The sequence below is a fragment of the Mustela erminea genome, chromosome 1 (assembly GCF_009829155.1).
Source record: "Mustela erminea isolate mMusErm1 chromosome 1, mMusErm1.Pri, whole genome shotgun sequence".
Lineage (NCBI taxonomy): Eukaryota > Metazoa > Chordata > Mammalia > Carnivora > Mustelidae > Mustela > Mustela erminea.
This window is the reverse complement of record NC_045614.1, coordinates 2,197,608-2,218,099: the sequence shown is the minus strand read 5'-3', so window position 1 is coordinate 2,218,099 and position 20,492 is coordinate 2,197,608. Positions and strand designations below refer to the sequence as shown.

General features: G+C 61.0%; 1 protein-coding gene across 2 annotated transcripts; it reads left to right on the top strand.

Annotated features, from left to right (window-relative positions):
• Positions 1 to 248: 248 nt before the first annotated feature.
• On the top strand, positions 249 to 8,665 carry TLE5 (TLE family member 5, transcriptional modulator). Of its 2 annotated transcripts, none has more exons than XM_032305787.1 (7): positions 249 to 428; positions 1,515 to 1,612; positions 4,143 to 4,206; positions 5,489 to 5,533; positions 6,044 to 6,106; positions 7,371 to 7,445; positions 7,533 to 8,665. In XM_032305787.1, the coding sequence occupies exons 1-7, from the start codon at positions 402 to 404 to the stop codon at positions 7,749 to 7,751; spliced, it is 591 nt and encodes a 196-aa protein (XP_032161678.1). In that variant the 5' UTR covers positions 249 to 401; the 3' UTR covers positions 7,752 to 8,665. The 2 variants fall into 2 exon arrangements, with proteins under 2 accessions (XP_032161678.1, XP_032161671.1); XM_032305780.1 differs by having other exon boundaries at positions 251 to 428; positions 7,530 to 8,665.
• The last annotated feature ends 11,827 nt before the right edge of the window (positions 8,666 to 20,492 follow it).

The following is a 20,492-nucleotide window of genomic DNA, read 5'->3' as shown; positions in this document are numbered from 1 at the left end:
CTCGGCGGCGCGCACGGGGCCCGGGAAGCAGCAGCGGCGGCGGCGGCGGCGGCGGCGGCAGCAGGTGGAGCCGGAGCCTCCGCGCAGCCGAGGCCGCGGCCACTGCCGGCGTCGCCGCCATTAGACAATAGGAGCGGCGGCCGGGCGTGCGGGGAGGCGGGCGGCGGGGAGGGGCGGGGAGGGGCGCCGGGCGCGCAGGAAGCGGGGCCCGGGGCGCGCCGGGGCCGGGCGCGCGGGGAGGGGGCGCAGGAAGCGGGCGAGGCCGGGCGCGGGAGGCGGCGGCGGCGGCCCCGGGAGCTGCCGATCGGCGCCGGGACAAAGGCGCGGCCGCCCGGCGCCCCGAGCCTCCCGAGCCGGGGCGCACAGCCGGGGCGCAGCCCGCGCCCCCCGCCGCGACTGACATGATGTTTCCACAAAGCAGGCATTCGGTAAGCGGGGCCCGCCGGCCCGGCGCCCCCACCCCCCACCCCCAGGTCCGGGCCCGGCATCCCCCTTAGGTCCGCGCCTGGCACCCCCAGTTCTCGTGCGGGCCATTCCTCCCCGCCCCCCGCCCGGGTCCGGGCCCCGCGCACCTCCCCCAGGTCGGCGCCTGGCACCCCAGTTCCCAGCCGGGCCATCCGCCCCCCCCCACACCCGCCGGCTCCCTACTCGGCGCCTCCCCCAACTCCTGGGCCGGGTCCCCTCCAGCTCCCGGCCCAGCGCTACTCCCCCGCCCCCACCACCCGGGCTCTCCCCCACCGACGCCCGGTAGGTCCCGGTCCCTCTCCCAGCTCGCGACCCGGATTCGCCCCCTAGTTCCCAGGCCTGGTCCCCTCCAGCTCCGGGCCCGGATTCCCCCTCCCCCAGCCCCTGGGGCATGCTTACCCCCCCCACCCCAGCCAGGCCGGGCCTCGGGCGGCCTTGGCCTCGGGCCTGGGGCACCCGGGGAGCCCCACCGGGCACCTCGAGCACCGCAGCTGGTTTTGGGGCCTGGGAGTGGGGGGAGATCCGAGGCGCACCCCTCCCGGAAGAGCGCGGCCGGGAAGAAGGGTGCTGGGAATCTGGGGTGGAGGCCCCCCCGGGTAATTTGGGGCGCTGGGAGAGGATCCTTCCCCAAGGCGACTTTGCGGGGAGGCCTTGCGACCCCACCAACTTGGGGAGGGGGACTCTAGGACGCCTTCTCCCCCCTCGCAGAAGCACTTGGGCTTCTCGGATGTGCACCCCCCCCCCCCCGCGCTCTGGAGGGGCGGTAGAGGGCGCACGCTGCCCCCCACCAAGGGCGGACCTTAAAACGCACCCCCACAGCCTGGGGGTGGCGGGGAACGAGGCGGCTCCGGGCGCACCCACCCCCTCGCCTTCCCCCGGGAGAGGCGGGGGCAGGAAGCGAGGGCGGGGGCCGCGCCAGGGGCTGTAAACACGGGCCCGGGAAGTGGGGCGAGAGGGGGGGCCGCGCTGCAGCTGCGCCGACTGGCCGCTGCCTTGGGGGTCGCCCCGCCCCGCCTGGCCCTGACCGGGGCCGCTCCCCCGCCCCGCAGGGCTCGTCTCACCTACCCCAGCAACTCAAATTCACCACCTCGGACTCCTGCGACCGCATCAAAGACGAGTTTCAGCTGCTGCAGGCTCAGTACCACAGGTGAGCAGGAGCCCCCAGCGGGCATGGTGGGCCGCCCACCCCCAGCCTGGAGGGGAGGTTGTGGCCACAGCTACATACTCACATCTGAAAAAAATGTAGGTAGAGAGCATCCTATTATGTGGTAGGCCCTGCCGTGAGCACGTTCTAATATTAAACTCGCACAGACCTCAAGGCAGCCCATTTGACAGGTAAGAACACTGAGGCGCAAAAAGTTACAATTATTTGCCCAGAGACTCCGCTGTCTGTGTGGCTTCAGAGTTCATCTCCCCAGCCCACCCCCCCCCCAGTCCCCCTTGGTTAAAAGACCTCCCAAGAAGTTGGGGAATGGATGGACCTTGCCACGTCCCACCCCCAAAAGAAAACCCTTTGTAGCCTGTTAAAATCTATCTGCTTAGTTTTGGAGAAGGAGTTCCTGGCGTCCTAACAGATCCTCAAAGTCCTAACAGATTCTCAAAGTCCTAACAGATTCTCAGAGGCGGCTCTTCCTCCATAATTTAAGGTTCTCGCGTTGTAAAGGGCTTGCCACGTGCCAGAGCTGAGGGGAAGGGCCTGGCATTATTTTCATCTCACCGTTAAAGAAATTTAAGCCCAGAGAGGTTAGAGATTTTCTGGGGGCTGCACAGCAGAGCAGGGGCAGGCTCAGGTTTGCAGCCAATCTCTGGGTTGAAGGATGCAGATTCTCAAGGCTCTGTTACAGAGTCGGGGGGCTGTGCCTGGGAATCAGAAGGGAGTCCTTGGTCACGGTCACCATTCCCCACCGGGCCTTGGGCCCTCTCGGGACCTCAGTTTGCCAACACCAGAGTGTTCCAAGAAGGATCCTGGGTTTTCTCCTGAGAAGAAAGAGAAATAACAAGATACAGATTTATAGATAAATTTTCAAAAACCCCACCTTTTGGGCGGTACTGGCTGTGCTCCCCACGCCCTAAATACTGAACCGACATCCTCTTGTTCAGTCTTCCTCGTTGTCCTGTTAATGTGCCCGTTCTTCAGACAGGGAAACTGAGGCACAGGCAGTTGAAAGGCCCCATGAACTTTGTTCTGGGCCCCTGGTTGGTTAGGGACTTGGCTTGGCGAACTTGGCTCTTCTGAGCCCCTTCAGGGGATGCTTCGCTCCCAGCCTGGCCCAGGCCCATCTCAGTGAGCACTGGCGCTGGCCCAGTCCCGTAGCTCCGGGTCAGAGTGCTGTCCTGTGCTGGGTGACTTTGGGGAAGCCAGACACCCTCTCTGAACTTTGGGGTCTCCATCCACTGGGCCTGGGTTTCTCTGGGACAGTGAGGGGTCCTGCCGCGTTGGGGGCACACCCAAGATTTGCCAGACCCTCAAGAAGCGCCAGAAATTCAGAGTTTGGGCTGAAATTGCCTGATTGGGGTTTTGTTGTTTTTGTTTTTGTTTTTGTTTTTTGCTAATGGTGTCAACAAATAGCGTTTTTTAAAGAAAATAAACTCACGGTGGGGGGATCCACAGCAACAGAAGCTATGGCTCATCTCTGACTCTGGGCGTACAAGTCAGCTTGGTGGAGTGAAGCGCCAGGCCCCTAGGAGGACTTTAAGACCAAGCATTTATTGGGTGCTTACTGTATACCAGGCATCGTTCCAGAAGATTTTTTCATCTTTTTTTTTTTTTTTTAAGATTTTATTATTTGACAGAGAGGGAACACAAGCAGGGGGAGTGAGAGAGAGAGAAGAAGGCTTCCTGCTGAGCAGGGAGCCCAACGCGGGGCTGGATCCCAGTACCCTGGAATCATGACCTGAGCCAGAGGCAGAGGCTTAACAACTGATCTGCCCAGGCATCCCCAGATTTTCTTGTCTTAATCCATTTCCTTCTCACCACCCCACCCTGGGAGGTTGGTACTTGGCGATGCAGAGACCAGGGCACAGAGAGGTAGAGGGGTTTTCTTAGAGCCACACAGCATCAAGGGGTCTGGGCTGACCTTTGAATCCAGTGCGCCTGGCTTGAGTCCGTGCTGTCAGCTTTCTAGGTCTTTCTCTGCCCTTCTCCTTGGGGACAGGGGTGGGTAGGCTTTGAGAAATGGCCTAAGCTCATCCCTGCCTGAGAGAGGCCTGCGGCTCCCAACAGTGGGAACTTTTATCCCCTAGTGCAATCAAGGCTTACGAGACGGACCAGACCCCCTTGGAGATTCCTTGGTGAATCCGACCCAGAGCCCAGCCTTCCACCCTCCACCCTCTCCCCACTTCTGTGGTTTCCGTTCCTTCCTCCCTGGCTGGGTAGTTTTCCCCAGGGATTGGGACTGTGGCCTCGGAAGCCAGCTTTCTGGCTGTGTGACCTTGAGCTAATTACTCAGCCTCTCTGGGCATCCATTGCATCATCGGGAAATGAGGGTGACACCAATAGGACTGATCTCATCGAGTCTCTGGACAGGGAAGAGTTTTCTTTGAGTCCCTGGCTGAACCGGAGTCTGCCTGTTCTAGGAAGCCTGAGCCGCGCCCCCCAGCCCCCTCGCATCGCCAAAGCTCTGTGCCCCCGCTCCGCACAACGGGCCCCTGGTCCCTCTCCCCTTGTTCTTTTTCAGCCTCAAGCTGGAATGTGACAAGCTGGCCAGCGAGAAGTCAGAGATGCAGCGTCATTATGTGATGGTAAGCTGGGCTCCCGTGGGGAGGGGAGGGGAGACCCCTGACACTCCTGCAGCCCTGGCAGCTGCCTGAACCCTGGCCACCTCCTGTGGGATGGACAAGGCTGCGGGGTCTGCTCTCCATTCAGCTGGGCCCCTGGGGCTTGGCCGAGGCCGCCTTGCTGGCCTGGCCGCCGGCCCAGGCAGTGGCCCAGGTGCCAAACCACCGGGTTGCAGCCCGGGCCTGCCAGGTCCCCCGGCTGTCCTTGGCAGCAGAGGAGGCAGCCGCTGTGTAAGCCAAAGCCAGGAACTGACTGGGGGAGCAGCCGGATCCTTCCCTGCCCCCACAGTTCGGGCATCCCATCCCTTAACCCCTCCTTGCCCGAGCTTCAGAACGAGGACTTCTGGGGGTTGGGGGGGCATCGGGCAGAAAGCTGACATCCTTTGAGGTTGGAGGGAGGGAAGGGGTGACACCCGCATTCTTTGCTTGACATCTGAGACCCTGCCTGTGAGCCATACCAGAATCCCCTGCTGGGATTTCTACCCACCAGTGGCAGTTCTACAGCAAAAAGCCCCTGCCTCAGTCCAGCCCAGAGCCCAGCTCTCCCAGGCTGCGGGGGAGGCAGAGCCAGACGCTGACCCTCCTAGCTCTGGAGGGCTGGGGCTAGGACAGAGAGCAACCCAGGATGGGAGTGTTCGGCGGGGCGGGGGGAGGGGGGCACCCTGCCCAGGAGGCTGCATGGAGGATGGGGCATTGAGGCTAGGGTCTTGAAGAATGAGTAGGAGCTTGCTGGGCAGAGGAGAAGAAACCATAGAAAGTCCTGGGAATGAACTTGGCTTCCCCAGCCCCACCCCCAGGGTTGATGGGGAGCCACGAGGGGCTTTCGAGGAGGGGAGGAGGCAGGGTCAGATCTAGGGCGTGAGGGGGGGGCTGCTGACCCCAGAGCCAGGCCCCGCAGGCTTCGTTTATCCTGGTTATTTATATCCAGGAAGGCAAACTTCCCCGGAGTCTGGGGCCACCCGCAGACAAGACACATAAAGATAAAAGATTAGGAGTCCTGGAATGTATGTGTGTTGGAGAGGGGGCTGGATAGTTATTCCAGAAACCAGGGAACCAGGCCTGGCTGGGGCCCCGAAGCCCCCCACATGCAGCCCCGCCAGGTGCCCGGGCTCCTGCTCCAGGTGTGGGGGACTCCCGCTTGCCCTCCTGCTCCCGCCCCCCGGGCATGTGTGTCTCTGTCCCTCTGTCACACAGCCCAGTCTTCGCCCCACCCCCATTTCTCTTTCTCTGTCTCTCCACCACGCAGTACTATGAGATGTCCTACGGCTTGAACATTGAGATGCACAAGCAGGTACGCTCCCCCCACCCCCTGCAACCCCAGACAGGTGGGCCCGGCCCCTTGGCTGTGCCCCAAGTCCAGTCAGGCCTCCACACCTGATCCTGTGACCTTCCCAGCCCCTCCCCCTGTTCCTTCTCAGGCCTCCCTGGGAGGTTTCTCCCTCCCTGAGGTGGGGGGCCCAGACCTTTCCTACCCACTTACTCCCCTTGCTGGCAGTGGGGGGGGGGGCATGCCAGCTCCCGGATTGCTTCGCTCCCTCTGGCCTTCCTTTGCCTGCCACCCCCCCGCCCCGCCCGCAAGCTGCCCTCTTAGCTGTGGGGCTGAGAGCTGGCCTCGGACCCCACCTTGGCTGCTGACCCAGTGCCCGTGGGCTCCGGGTGTTGGTCTGACCCTGGGCTGAGTTGGCCTCCTCAGAGGGAGCACCTCACAGGCCTCTCTGGACGGGTCTGCACCTGCCCCCCGCTGAGGCCCGTGTGTGTGTGTGTGTGTGTGTGTGTGTGTGTGTGTGTGTGTGTGTTACAGGCTGAAATCGTCAAGAGGCTGAATGGGATTTGTGCCCAGGTCCTACCCTACCTTTCCCAAGAGGTGAGTGGTGCCCTGGGGCTGCCGGGAAGAGGAGGTAGTTGGACCATGAACTTGCCCCAGGGCCTGTCTTCCCCCTCCTCCGCCCCCCCCCAGCAGCTTGTGGGGCACACACCTCCACTCTGTGGACCTTCCAGACACAGAAGAATCCCCAGGCTGGAGAAACCCCAGGGTTCAGGGCGCTGGAGGGAGGGGCCTCACTCTGCTGTAGAGTTCCCGGCCTGAGTGAGTCATTCCATGGGTAAAAATGTCGGATATGCCCAAGACAGTACTGAGATTTTTTTTTTCCCCTTCTGGATTCTGCCTTTTACCCTCCCGAGGTTTGCCTGCCAGGCTCTGTGAGCCGCCTTAGGCCAGAAACCCAGAGGCCAGGTGTGTTGAGAGGGCGCTCAGCTCGTGTCTGCAGACAGACAGACAGACACGTGCAGGTGCAACATAGACCGCGGGGACATGTGTGCCCTGGGGAACCACGTGCCGAGCTTTACTTTTGTTTTTTTGGGATTTTGAGTCTTGGTGTGAGGTCCACTCTGCATTCCCCGCTCTGCCATTCCTGCCCTCCGCCAGGTTTCCTGTCTGTTATTCATTGTTTCCTCTTTAATCCCTGACTTTATCTTGGGGTCCTTGCGGGTGACCTGCATGCCCAGAAGACACTATGAAAACCCTAGAGGAGGAGGTTCTTGAGGCCCTGAAGACCTAGACTTGTGCTTTCCTTTCATGACAGGGGCTTCCTGGAAGGCAAGGCGAAAGGGGAGATTGGCAGAGTCCGGCATCTGAGGGCAGGAGAGATGGACTCATAGGGAGGGCTGGGGTGTGGGCGGCAGATTGCTCCAGGAGGGACTGTCCTGAACCTAGACTCTTACCCTGTACTGCCAGAATCCACTGGGCCTTCCCCAGTTGTAGTAGGAGAAGAGCTTAGATTAGCAAATCTCAGCACAATGTGTAAGTTCTTAGGATCAAGACTTCCCTGTACAGTTGGCCAGGTTGTGCACTGTACATTTACTTCTTTGTACTTGGCATTGGATAGGTCATGGTCCAGGGTTTCTCTCAGACTCGCACAATGGCGTTTTCTTAAGTATCTGGCACCAGTCCCTCTGAGTCTTCTGTGAATCTGGCTTGGTGAACAGAAGTGGCTGGAGGGAGGGGTTTTCTGGTGGGATGGAAAGCCACAGTGGGGGGGGTGCCTTCCCCTGGGCTCTGTGCTTCAAACCCTCACAGAGATCAGGGCATATAGCTCCTGGCTCCTCTCTTTACCCCATCTCCCCTCCAGCACCAGCAGCAGGTCTTGGGAGCCATCGAGAGGGCTAAGCAGGTCACCGCTCCTGAGCTGAACTCCATCATCCGGGTATGTCTGCGTCTTGGGTCTTGGGTCTTGGGTCTTGGGTGGGAGGTCCAGGCAGCTCATGCTTCCCTCCCGTCTGCCCTGCAGCAGCAGCTCCAAGCCCATCAGCTGTCCCAGCTTCAGGCTCTGGCCTTGCCCCTGACCCCACTGCCCGTGGGGCTGCAGCCGCCCTCGCTGCCCGCGGTCAGCGCTGGCACCGGCCTCCTCTCGCTGTCCGCGCTGGGCTCCCAGGCCCACCTCTCCAAGGAAGACAAGAATGGGCATGATGGGGACACCCACCAGGAGGATGACGGCGAGAAGTCGGATTAGCGGGGACAGGGAGGGTGGGGGGGACAGAGGGGAGACAGACACGGAGAGAGAGGAATGTTTAGTGCAAGACACAGTGTAGCCCGGGTTCGGCCGAACGTGGTAGTATTTATGGTAGCCGCCTGCTGGGGTCCTCGCCCTGCCCGCGCCACCCCTAGCTTCGCTCACACCCACAGCTCCCGGCCTCCCCGACTCCTTTCTCGTCTCCGCCCCTCTCATCCTCCTCCCCTGCAGCCTGAGTGGGCCAATGCCCGCTCATTCCACGCAGGAGGCCAGCTGAGGCCTGGAGGCACAAATGGGAGGCCAGGTCAGAAGACAGCAAAGCCTCAAGAAGCCCAGCACCTCTGCACAGCCCTGTTCCGCAAACGTGCACCTGACCGCAGGGCCGCCAGGCCCCTCAGGGCACACGCCCCCCAGCCTCCCACCCTGGCACTGCATGCAAACACCACTGCTAGCTGCCCCCTCCCGCCCCGCACCCCACGCCCCTCCCCACTCACCTCCTCCGCTAGTTCCAGAGCCCACGCCCACCTGTCCTCTCCCGGAGAGGGGGCGGAGACAGTGAGCCTAGCCAGGAGCAGGGGTGGGGGTGGCGGGCAGGCGGGCGTCCCAGAATTCCCTTTCTCCCCTCCCCGAATAAAGATGAGGGTACTCAAGTTGTCTTGGTTTTTATTTTTTTTTTCCCTTTTTCCAGTATACTAGCTTGTCTTTTAAGAAAAGGGATATTAAAAAAAAAGAAAAAAAGACAGAAAAATGTTTAAAAAAAAAAACAAGCAACACCCACACCTGTGTCTGTATATAGCCTCTTAGACTGTCAGCTTTTGTTGTGTTCAGTCGTTTGATCGCTGCGGAGAGAAGGGAGAATGCTGTATGGAGGGTGGGCTTAGCTGTGCCTTTCAAATAAAGATGTGAGAAGGTTGGTTTGCCTTGTTCCTGCCTCTGTGTTGCGGGCTGCCGCCGCGGTGCCCCCTTCCCAGGGGAGGAGGGGGCTTCCCTCATGTCTGAGCTCCTCCTCACAGGACTGGATAGTGAGACCCTCCCCGCCCCCGGAGTCCGCCTTGCCAGCGTGGTCTCTCTCCCCAACTTGATGCGCAGACCAGAGAGGGTCTCCTGGAGGCTCCAGGTCACACAGCCAGCCAGGGCCAGGTGCGTGCAGCTGAGCAGAGCTGATCTCTGATCGCCAGGCCAGAGGGCTCCCAAGTGGTCTTCTCTTTCCTTAGAAGGTTTCAACACTGCAGAATCCATCCAAATCTGAGAACACAGACACCCCCACCCCCACCCCCAGCTGAACCTGACCCTCGGAGGACCTCTTGGTGGTCTCCCTGCCACAGCCCAGCTGGGCCACCTGGGGGAGCCAGAAGGAAAGGAGAGTCCCCCAGTGAGCTTGGCACTGGGCCAAGATGCCTCAGGCTGCCCACCAGGACAGGGGGCCAGGCTGAGAATAAGGCCCAACAGTCTGGGATTCCTTACGCCAAGGACCTGGGCACCTGCGGACTTCTGCTAAAGTCAAGAAATTCTCACCTGCCCCCCCCCCCCATCTAGTGGCTTCTCAAGGTGGACCCAGGGCACAGGGGTGTGGGGATGGAGTGCTTCCCTCTGGGGAAATGGCTCACAGGGGAAGAGGAGGGGGAGCACGACTGGGCGGGTCCCACCAGCCTCCCACCGCGTCCCAGTCCCACCGCAGCTCCACGGCAACCCGAGCTCTAAAAAGGCCCGTGTGATGGGGTCCCTCCCTGCCTAGCCCTTATCCTTGGGCCAAAAACCAGAACTCACCCAGGACACACGGAGTAAAAACTCACACCGCCAACTGTCACACCCTCTTGGAAGGCTGTTTGGCACCCAGCGCTTCCCCTCTGGGTCTACCCCCCAGAGCCACCGTGCCGGTCCTCCACAAAGGCATGGGACAAGGGTCCTCAGAGCTGCTGTCCCTCCTGACTTCCGCCCACCGGAAACCACCCCCCACCCATCAACAGCAGAATGGCAGGCCTGGAAAACACTACGCAGCCACGAAAAAGAGGGAGGCACCGCTCTGCTCAACACCCAGGGCTCGCCATCCTGCCCACGGCTCGCTGACCCAGAGAAGCCAGGGACGAAAGTGCACCTGCTGAGTGATTCCATTTATATAAGGAACAAGATCAAGCCCAAGAGCCCTATAGTGTCAGGTGTCATGGGGTCACCCTTGGAGAGGGAGGGGGAGGGGCAGAGGGGGCTTCACACCCGGCTGTTCCCTAACTCGGGGCCGGTGAGTGTGTTGTTCAGTCTTTAATCATCTGGTGGTTCACTTGCAATGTGCGCCCTCTTTGGTGTGTTACATTTCACAATTTTAAAAATCCTACAAAGTGGGTTTGGGGGTGTCCGCGGCCGTGGTCCTGCTTCTCACTCCTCCAGTGACTCCAGGCCGGAACCTCTTGCCGTTCCTTGCTTGGAGAGTGTTGCGTATGCTGTTCCCTCTATCTGGAACAGTGTTCTCTCTCTCTCTCTCTCTCTTTCCCCCTCCCCAGGGTAGTAAGCTTCCAAGACTTCCAGATGTCACTTCCCTCAACTCCTCCCCAGACCCTACCCCAAAGCAGGGGTCCCTGATCCCTCCACCCGGGTCCCGTATGTCACATGATGGCTGCGGGCACCGGGCCTCCAAACTCGATTTATTTTTTTAAGAGACTCTATTTATTTATTTGACAGATCACAAGCAGGCAGAGAGGCAGGCAGGGGGCAGGCGGGAAGCAGGCTCCCGGGCAAAGCAGAGAGCCTGATGTGGGCCCATGCGGGGCCCACGCGGGACAGATGCAGCGCTCCAACCCAGGACCCTGGGATCATGACCTGAACCCAAGGATGGTGCCCAACGACTGAGCCACCCAGCCGCCTCTCCAGCCTCGATTTAAATTCTGGCTCTTGACCTCTCCGGATCTTGGATTCCCGATCTGTAAAATGGGTATGATCTCAGAACAAACCATTGTTATGAAGACCAAACCATTGTTATGAAGACCAGGGAAATGCTCCTTCATTCATTGACTGGGACCACCTCTGAGCCCCAGTGACTCAGAAGACAGAAATTCCTGCCCTCTGGCTGGAATAGACAGATAACTAGGAAAATCCAGAATGTGTCAGCACTCGTGTTGATAGACAGCAAGGCAGAGAAGGGATGGGGAGTGTTGGCTGCATTTTTTTTTTTTAATTTCCTCATAGAAGCAACTCAATAAATGTTAGCAAATTTATTGAGGGCAGACCTGAGTTTGTACCCGTCTCAGACCCTAACTAGTGATTTGAGGCAAGTGAAGTCACTTGTCTGATCTGTTTCTGGGAAATTGTTCCCGGGAATTAGCAGGAAGCGTGCGAGGGCTCACAAGCTGTCAGCTGATGTTATTACTGATGTTGCTGGGAGAGGAAGGGCGCCGTGGGTGGGTGGGTGGGGGTCACAAAACCGACACCCCTAAACCAAGGTGAAAGGGCGCCCTGCCCAGCCGCGAAGGGTGTGTGACCTGAGGGGTCTTCCTGTGGGCCTCGGAGCCCCTCCCCTAATCCCGCCTGCAGGGTCGGGCTGGCTCCCCCGAGGGTCCAGGAGCCCCCGGTGGGACATGGGGACCAGAAGGTCCTGGGGGCGCGCGATCGCGGCGGCGGAGCCGGGGCGGGCGGAGGCGCTGCCTCCGGAGCCCCCTCCCCGCCGCGGCCTCCCGCGCTTAACGACCGCGCCGCCGGCGACCTCGGCTAATTGATCCGCTAATGGGCCCCGCGCCGCGGCCGCGCCTAATGAGGCGGGAGGAGGGGGCGGAGGGGGCGGAGGGGGCGGAGGGGGCGGAGGGGGCGGAGGGGGCGGAGGGGGCGGAGGGGGCGATGGGGAGAGCGCAGGGGAGGGGGTTCGGGGGAGCAGTGCCGAGAGGAGGAGGGGGCGGCGGGAAAGAATGCAGGGGGAGTGGGGCGAGGAGGGAGGGGTGGGGGGCGAGGCGGGGAGGAGGGGGAGCGGGAGGAGGAGGAGAGGGAGGGGTGAGAGGGTGGGGGGAGGAGAGAACGGAGGGCGGTGGAGGTTGGGCGGGGGGAGGGGAGAATAGGAGGGGGAGAGAAGGGAGGGAAGGCGCGGGAGGGGGTTCGGGGAAGAAGCCAGAGGAGGGGAAAGGAGATAAGAGGGCCCGGGAGGAGGGTGAGGACCGGAGGAGGGAAGGTGGTGCGCGGGAGAGACGGTGGGGGGGGGGGAGGGGGGAGGGGCCGAGACGCTGGAGGAGGGGCCCAGGGAGGAGAGGGGGGCGGGGCGAAGCCCCCAGGTCTTTGGGCCTAGGACCTGCGGAGAGGGGCGCCGTGGGGATGGACGAACCCCCATTCTGACTATCTCAGCCCCACTCTGGCACCACCCCTTCGGGGGGTCCCGGCTTCTCAAAAGCTCCTCCCCTTCTCCTCCCACTCCCCTTTGGAGAGTCTTTCTAGCAGGGGGATCTGGGCGCCTCAGGGGTGTGAGTCCCCCCATTTCCTGTCCATACAATGGTCCTAACATCCTCAGTGTCCCACAGTCCCCAGTGGTCTGAGCTGGACCCAGCCCCTGGCCCCGTACACCCCTGGGCATGTCCACAGACCCCGAGATCTGAGCACCCCAGCCCCAGAGAGCCAGCCCTCTTCCTCCTCCTCCTCCTCCTTCTGGTTTGAGCTGGAACTCCCCGCATGACGCACGGAATGGCCACAGTCCAGGCTGGCCGGGGACACCTGCTGCCTTCCTCCTTCCTGAGTTCTCTGGGCAGCTTGGACACAGTCGAGGGAGAAGCAGAAAGGAACCCGGCGGCCACCGATGGTGGAGTCTGGGACCTGGAGATGACGTCACTCTGCCCATTTTGCAGACAACAAAACTGCGGCAAATTGCCAAGGCCACAAAACAGGGCAGAGCCACGGCAGGTCCCCTGGCCACCACTGAAGGCGCTCCTGGCCCTACTGAGGAGCAACCAGAAATAGTCAGGAAGGCCAGGCGGGTCCTAAGGGTAACAGAAATCATCAACAGCTATGCTTTGAACCTCTGTTCCGCACTGGCCTTGGCTAAGGGCTTGGAGTAGTCTCTGTTAATTCCTTTATTATTATTTTTTGGACATTTATGTATTTATTGTTATTCAAACCTACGCCCAATGTCGGGCATGAACCCACCACCCCAGAGAGCAAGAGTCACGTGCCAGCCAGGTGCCCCATCCCTCAATTACTTCTTGAAAATAGCTGTGAAGGAAGGACCGTTTTACAGACGAAGAAACTGAGGCTTGAGGCAGGTAATGACTTGCCAAGAGCACACAACCAGGAGCCTGGGTCCCGATGTAGGGAGGCCCGAACGACAGGGTCCAGGATCTTGGCGGGTCAAGAGAAAGAGGAAGCTTCTGGAGCCAGTGCTGGAGGAGAGGGCTTCAAGGCTAGAGGTGGCAGGCCGGTGAGGGTACAGCAGGCGGGGGCAGGGCTGAGGAGGGTGTGGGAGGTAGACGGGGTGCTCCTTGAGGAACTGCCCCCCCCTTTATGGAGGCCTTCATCCTAACCATTCTTGGCTTCTTTCCTGTGCCTGGAGGTGACCAAGCCTGATAGGACCTCAGGGCCTTTCCCTCTGCCTGGAACACACTGTTCCCAGCGCCGGACACTCGTTGCCATGACCATCACCAGCACACCCTGCTGTCCGCTCTGTATTCCCAGCATCAACCACTGCACACGACTTAAGTCAACACAGAGTCCCTTGTTCTCTCCACGCCCCCCATCTGAGTTCCATGACAAAAGGGATTTGGTCTGATTTGGTCATTAGGGAAATCTCCAGGTTTAGCACCCCACCCGCACGCAGTAGGTGTTCAGTGAGGATTTAGGGAGCAAGAGACAAGATGGCAGAGGAAAAGGCCCCTGGGAGCCATGGCAGGTGTTGAAGGGAAGAGGGGCACACCCAGGGACACGGAGGGGCGTGGAGGGGAGACCGAGGCAGTGGCTGAGGAGGACGCCTTGTGCATTTAGCCGCTTTCTGACAGCAGGAGCTGCCGGAGAGCCCACGCACCCAGCCCTGCCCGCCAGGGACGCCCTCCCGCTGCCCCCCCCCGCCCCCGGTCCCCGCCAGGGTCCCTCCCAGTATCTTCGCCCTTCGGTGTGTCTCCGCCCTTGGCTCTCGGTGTCCCAGAGTCTCTGTCTCCCCGTCTCTCTCTCTCTCTCACCCGCCCCGCCTCCCCCACCGTCCTCGAGGTCTTTCCAGATCTCTCTCTCCTCCCTATCTCTCCCTCCTACTCTCCCCGTGTGCCCCCCGCTCTGTGCCCCCTCCCCGCCATCCCCGCCTGGAAGCCGCCCCCTGCCCTTGACTCCCCCCCCACACCCCCCGCCTCTCCGCCGGGCCTCTCCCACCCACCCCTGCCCCTGGGCCAAGGAGCTGGGCGCCAGCCAGACCTGGAAGCCCGCCCCTCCCCCGCCCTTGACCCTCCGCCCCCCTCCCACCCCTTCTCCCCCGCCCGTCCGCCCCTCCACCAGTCCGCCCGCCCGCCCCTTCCTTCTCCGCCCCCTTCACCCTTCCCCTCCCTCCTACCCACCCTCCGCCTCCTCTCCTTCCTCCCCCTCCTCCCCTTGTCCCCAGCGCTGCCTCCTCCCCGCACCCCTCTCTCCCCTCCTCCCCTCCCCTCCCCGCCTCCCGATCCGGGCCCCGGGGAGGGGCGGGGCCCGCGCTCCCTCTGCCCTGCCGGGCCGGACTGGGCCTGTCGGGTTAGGAGAGGACGCGGCCCGCCCGGTTCCCGCTGGGTTTCCCGGCCTCGGGGGCGGGCCGCCAGGCGCTAGGTCTGGCCAACCCCGGCGGCGGGGAAGGGGATGGCCTCGGGGCTCCCGAACAGCAGCCGCGGGGAGCGCACCCCAAGCACCGGTGCTGTGTGACCTTGGGCAGGCCCTTAAGCGTCTCTGGGCTCGGCTGCCTCTACTCTACTGGCTCTCAAGCCAGACCGACTGGCCACCGGCCTTTATTGGAGGCCTGCTGTGTACCAGGCCCTGCGGTGGCTGCGCAGGGACCCAGAACAGAGGTCCTCTTGACCCTCATGGAACCCACAGCGTCTAGGGAAGGCAGATAACAAACCGGCAAATAAGAAAATTTCAAAGCAGAGTCAAACGCTACAAAGAAAAATCCAGCGGGGGCAGGAGACAAGAGAATGGCAGGGGCCTCTCCGCGGAGCTGAGACCCAGATGACAGGAACCCGCCCGGGAAGACTGGTAGGGGGCGGGGGGGGGGTACTTCCGGCACGGAGGAGGGTGAGGGCAAGAGCCCCGAGGCAGCTGGCAGGTTCGCATCCCCTACTTTGCAGTCCTGTTGTGAGCGTCAGACACTAAGTCAAGGGAATAACCCTGGCGGCCCAGCGATCATGGCCTCAGGAGGCCCTGCAGTTAGCCCCTTTGCAAGATGAGAACACTGAGGCCCATGAAAGGTCTCACAGCAAACCAGCGACTGGAAAAGCAAGATCCAAAATGCCCACACAGTCTGTTCCACACGCGCACAACTGTGCAAGGCCTACTGAGGACTGGGCGGATCTGGGGTCCAGCCAGGAGGCCCCCCCCACAGCGCCAGAGTAGGGAAGGAGGCAGGGCTCACCGGCATACAGGTGGCCAAGGGTCCCTGCAAGCTAGGTTAGCAGTGGAGCCCCTCCCTAAGCTTGCCTCTTCGTCCTCCCCACAAATACAGAGGGGGGCAGGCCCTGTGCTGGGCCTGGGCCGACCATGAAATCAGCAGTAAATGTCCGGAGGGGGACGAGGCTTTGCCGAAGGAAATCAAATGAAAGAGGCTGACCAAGTAGGAAGGTTGAGGGCTGCTGTACGGCCAGCCAGACCAGGCCTCACTAGGACGTGACGTTCGAGCCAGGGCTGGAAGAGGGGGGGAAGAGTCAGCCATGGTCCAGGCAGAGGAAACAGTCCATACTAAGGTCCTGGGGCAAGCCCCTGCCTGGTGTGTTAGAGGAACGAGTGAGAGGCCGGATCGGCTGAGGGGGCGTGAGGCAGCGGACTGGGGCCCGATCATGCGGACGGAGTGGGGAGTTTGGGTGACTGGGAGCTCTGGAAGATTCTTGAGCAGAGGAAGGATGGGGTCTGATCGTATATATTTATTTTGAAATAAAGAAATATAAATGTCTGTGTGTATTTACTTTTTTTAAAGTAAATCTGTATGCCCAACATGGGGCTTGAACTCAGGACCCTGAGATTAAGAAGAGTCACATACTCGACTCTACTGAGCCATTTTAGTGAGTGGTCAGAGTTGTGGGAGGACAGGAGTGTGGGGAGCAGAGTCCTCCTGTGAGGTGTGAAGCTGGGCTGGGAGAGAGGGCCTTTGGGCCATAATGGCCTGACAGTGGGACAGTGGCTACCCCCCGTGGAGCGTTTATTAGGAGTCTTTAAATACTTGCTCAGTCTTCACTTCTTCAAGATTCTGTCGTCAACTATTGTTCTGCCCAGTAGGGGCCCCGGTGGATTCCTGTGACCCCTTCTTTTCTCTCCTGAGAGCCACCCTTGCCAAGTAGGAGAAAGGGCCTCTCCGGTCATGGACGTGTCCACCTCCCCCAACTTCACAGCCTGGCCTGGTCAGAGGTCCCCCCTGAAAGGCAAGGGGGAGCCTCCAGGACTCCTCCATCCCAGGGGAGGAATTTACGTTGAGTCTCCTTTGGGTTAGGAAGGTGTAAATGAACCGCTCAAAGGAGGCAACTCCTATGTGCTCTGCAGAACCCCAGCCTCCACACCTCCATTGGCCATCCAGGAAGCCTTCCCAACCTCCCGAGCAGGGACCTCACTTCTGCTCTGTCTGCCCCTGCCAGCAGTCCTGGCCCTCCCTCGACCTCAGCCCTGACTACAGGGGGCAGAGAGGGTGCTGCCTGGTCTCCCCTGCTTTTCCAAACTTGGGGAACCCCTCCTTGAATCCCCAGCATGGCCTAGCCAGACTGCGCAAGCAGGGGACAGCCGAGAGCATGGGTTTCGCGAACAAGGCTTGTCCAACCATCTCCCCACACTGATGAGTAAACTGAGGCCCAGAGAGAAGCCCGCAAGGGTCTTAAGGTCACGGTGGGGGGCGCTAGAAGCCCGGGGAGGGCTCCCCATGTTCCCAGGTGGAAGGAAACGTGTGTGACTCTTCTGACGGGGGCTCGCCGCCAACCTTGGCAGGAACAGAGGCTCAGAGGTCACCTGAGAGCCCTGGCCAGCAGGAGGGGACAGGCCTGGCTGGTGGCCCAGCAGCTCGGCTGGGGCCGGGGGGCCGGGGCGGGGGGAGCGGTAGGCAGAGGTTGGCGAAGTCGGAAGCCAAAGGCTTGGCCTCCCCGAGGGAGCCGCTTTCCCGGCCCGGGTCGGATCAATGGGCTGTAATTATACCGCGCCGGGCCCGGAGCCGGCGGGGAGGGAGCGGGAGCTGGCAGGCGAGAGGCGGCGGGCGGGGGAGCGCGGGCCGGGAGAGGGACCCACGTTACTTTGATTGACAGCCCCGGCGGACGCAGCGCGGGAGCTTCTGGGGCTCGTAGTCTTTCCGAGAACCCCGCTCCCGCCTCTTCTCCCGTCTGCGCTCGGGGAAACTGAGGCACAGGAACCCGCGCCTCCCTCCCTTCCGCCTACACGTCGGCTCGTCCCTCCCCGCTCCGACCCGGGGACGAAAACTGACGCGTGCTGGGGGCCGCCAGTCCCGGGTGCGAGTCTCCGCCCCTCCCGGGGGGTGGGATTGTCCAGCGTGATTTAAGGCTGCCTCGGTTTACCTATCTGTGAAATGGGGCGAAGGGCGCCCGGTCGGCCCCGCCGGCTGGCCGAGCTTTCGCAAAGTGGCGCGGCGGACCAGGGGCTCTTGCATTTAAAGAGAGACCCGCCCGGCTCAGGGGGTGGCTCGTTTCTCGGGGTTTTCGGATTCTAATCGGACTGGACCCCCTCCCACCCCCAGCCAACAAGACAGAGTTCTGGCGTCCACGAGGCTCTCCGCGTCTCGGAGCTGGGGGGGGGGGCACACTCTCCAGACCGCGCTGGCCGCCTTCTGATTGGCCTAGCCCATCCTAGCGCCTCCTGCCATTGGTTGCGGGTTTCTTGCTTCCCATTGGTCATCGGCCTCCGTGACGTCACAGACCCATGTGGGTGCGCCGCGGGAGGATTGGCTGGCGCACCCAGCCAACCACCGCGGAGAAAGGAATTTCCACAGTAGCCGAGGCGGCGAGGCTGATTTAAGGTGGTCTGAGCAATCCGGGGTCCCAGCGCTGCTTCTCAGATTTTTCCTTTAAAAAAAAACCCAAAAACCAAAAAAAAAAAAAAAAAACCCACATCATAAAAACCCAGCCAGGAACCAGGGCTGAGCCTTTCTGTACAGTGGGAGGAGAGAGATCAGAAGCTAAGCCCCTTCCCCCACGTTGCGGCTTCCTCCTGGATGGGGCAGGTGGGGAAACTGAGGCCGAGAGATGTGGGGCGCGAAGTCCTGGCGGGCAGCCAAGTTAGCTGGGCGAGGCCTTCTCGGGGGTCATGAGAAGGTTGTGCTCGCCTGCCTGGGCTGTGACTCGCCCCGGCGGGTGGTTCATCGCCTCCGTCTGGCTGTGTGGGGCATTTCGGCGGCGTCTCTCTTCTCAGGGCCTCCCTCCGCTGAGTCTCCCCAAATTCTCAAAGCTGCTCCCAAAGCCGGTGCTCAGAGCAAAGCGTGTGCTCCTTCCCGTCATCTCTCTCTCTCTCTCTCTCTCACACACACACACACACACACACACACACACAGAAACGATCCTCTGTGTGTGTGTGTGTGTGTGTGTGTGTGTGTGTGTCTTGTGGCTTCTCAGGCAATCCACAAATCTGTATTTACTGCCCCCCCATGCCTCCCGGAGGCGGGGGGGGGGGGGTATATGCCTGGTGGAAACATCTAAAGCCTGTTGGGTAAAGGTCGCCTCCTCCAGGAAGCCTTCTCTGGACTCACCAGGCAGAGTCCCTGTCCACCTCCAGGTGCTCGCTCTGTCCTGGAGCTGACTGCCCAGCGCCCTGGGCCTGGGCCTGGGCCTGAGTCCGAAACCCTGCCCCCAGGCCCCCAGCCTCGGGGTGGGCCCTGTCTAGGAGCCCAGAGTCTATCAGCAGGAGGTGGGTTGGAGAGTAACTTCCTGCTGGAACAGCCTTGCTCCTTGCATGGAGAGGGAGAGACTCCTGGAGGAGATGCCTGCGGGAGAGGCTTCGGGGCTGGGCCTTGAAGAAATGGCTTTTCTCCAGGCAGAGAGGAGCAGGAGGGAACCCCAGGAAGAGGTAACGTGCAAGCAGAAGCCCAGAAGCGGGAAAGAACACGGAGCAGGTGGTGGGACTCGTGCAGCGGGAGCAGGGACAGTATGGGAGCAGGTGCAGGAGGCCAGGCCAGGCCAGGCCAGGCGGTGCAGGGCAACTGATGCTAGCCCGGGGGTCTGAGGGTTTGTCCCAAGGGGCCATAGGGAGCCATGGGAAGGTTTTAGGTGGGGGAGGGCCAGACTCACAAAAGATGGCAAAAGTCAAAGCTGTGTGGATGCGGATGCTGGGTAGCTTGAGCTCAGAGGGGAGACCCAGGAGAGCTGGCACGGCCCAGAGGGGGGCACTGTGCGGATAGGGAGCAGGGGTGCAGGGCGGGTGAGGAGGCCAGAAGAGGCTAGGTTGATGGAGGTCTTGGGGTAGCAGGATGGATGGGGTGAGGAACAGGTCTGAGAGGAGGTGCTCCATGCAGCGACCTGGGGGACATCCTGGGGAGGTATGGCACTTCGTGGAAAAGTTTTGGAATTAGGACTTCACAGACCCCCCCCACCACCGGAACCTGGACTTCCTGGCATTATAGAGCCTCGACACTCTCATTTTTTAGACGTTCCCAGCAGGAGTGTGGCCAGTGATTCCCGGCTTTATCTGGATCAGCTGCTGCTTCTCCCCTGGCACGCATGGCTTGTTCGTTTATTGAGCACTTACTGTATGCAAGGCTCTGCAAGAGACCGGTTCTGCCTGCACACAGCCTAGCAAGGGAGACAAATATCAAATAGGTCAACCCACAGAGAAACGGGATCATGCCAAAAGGAAAGGAAAACTCTGGTGGGACCTAGAAGGAGAGAAAACAGGATGCAGTGTTTTGAGAAGCAGTAGGTGGGATGAGGGAGCCCCCCTTAAACGGGCGTCCAAGAGGGGGCTTTCTTAGGAGGTGACATTTGAGCTGAGACTTGAAGGATGTGAGGCAGAGAGAACAGTCAATGCAAAGATCCTGAGGCAGACTCCTATCCGGCGGTTGGGAAAACGGTGAAGAGGCCAGAGTATTTGAAGCAGAAGGGAGGCGGGCAAAGGTGAAGGCTGTTGCAACCGGGGAGGGAAGGACAGGGAGGGGGTTTGCCCAGGGAAAAGGGAAGAATCTGGATTTTAGTTTGATGGCCATAGGGAGCCTCTGAATACTCCAGTACACACACACACACACTCACACACACACACGCATGCACACACACACTATCACATCCTTGTCCTCAGGATGCCTCTTCTCTCTCCCTGCCCTGGCATCCTTCAGGTCTCTCCCAGGGGGCGGCTCCCAGACACCCCAGATAAGCAGCTCCTGTCCTACCCCCAAACTCTTCTTTCGTACAGGCTCAGAGTTGCCTGATGAGCAGGTCCTGATCTTGTCTGGTCCCCAGAGCGCGGAGGAGGCAGGAATGGGTTCTTCGCGCACCTTAATATTCCTGGTACCTGGAAGGATGCCTGGCGTATAATAGATGTTCCATAAACATCCAGTGGCTGGAAGGCGATGCTGTTCAGCCCGGTAGGGTTTCGTACACTTTTGCACCCTCACCCTATGGACCCAGATGCGGGCATTAATGCTCA

What these genes read in the sequence shown, in the direction of transcription:
- TLE5 (XM_032305780.1), top strand. Translation starts at nt 402, where the DNA reads ATGATGTTTCCACAAAGCAGGCATTCG. An exon ending in TTCCACAAAGCAGGCATTCG is followed by an intron (nt 429 to 1,514) that starts GTAAGCGGGGCC and finishes CCCGCCCCGCAG; the next exon opens with GGCTCGTCTCACCTACCCCA. An exon ending in TACCCTACCTTTCCCAAGAG is followed by an intron (nt 6,107 to 7,370) that starts GTGAGTGGTGCC and finishes TCTCCCCTCCAG; the next exon opens with CACCAGCAGCAGGTCTTGGG.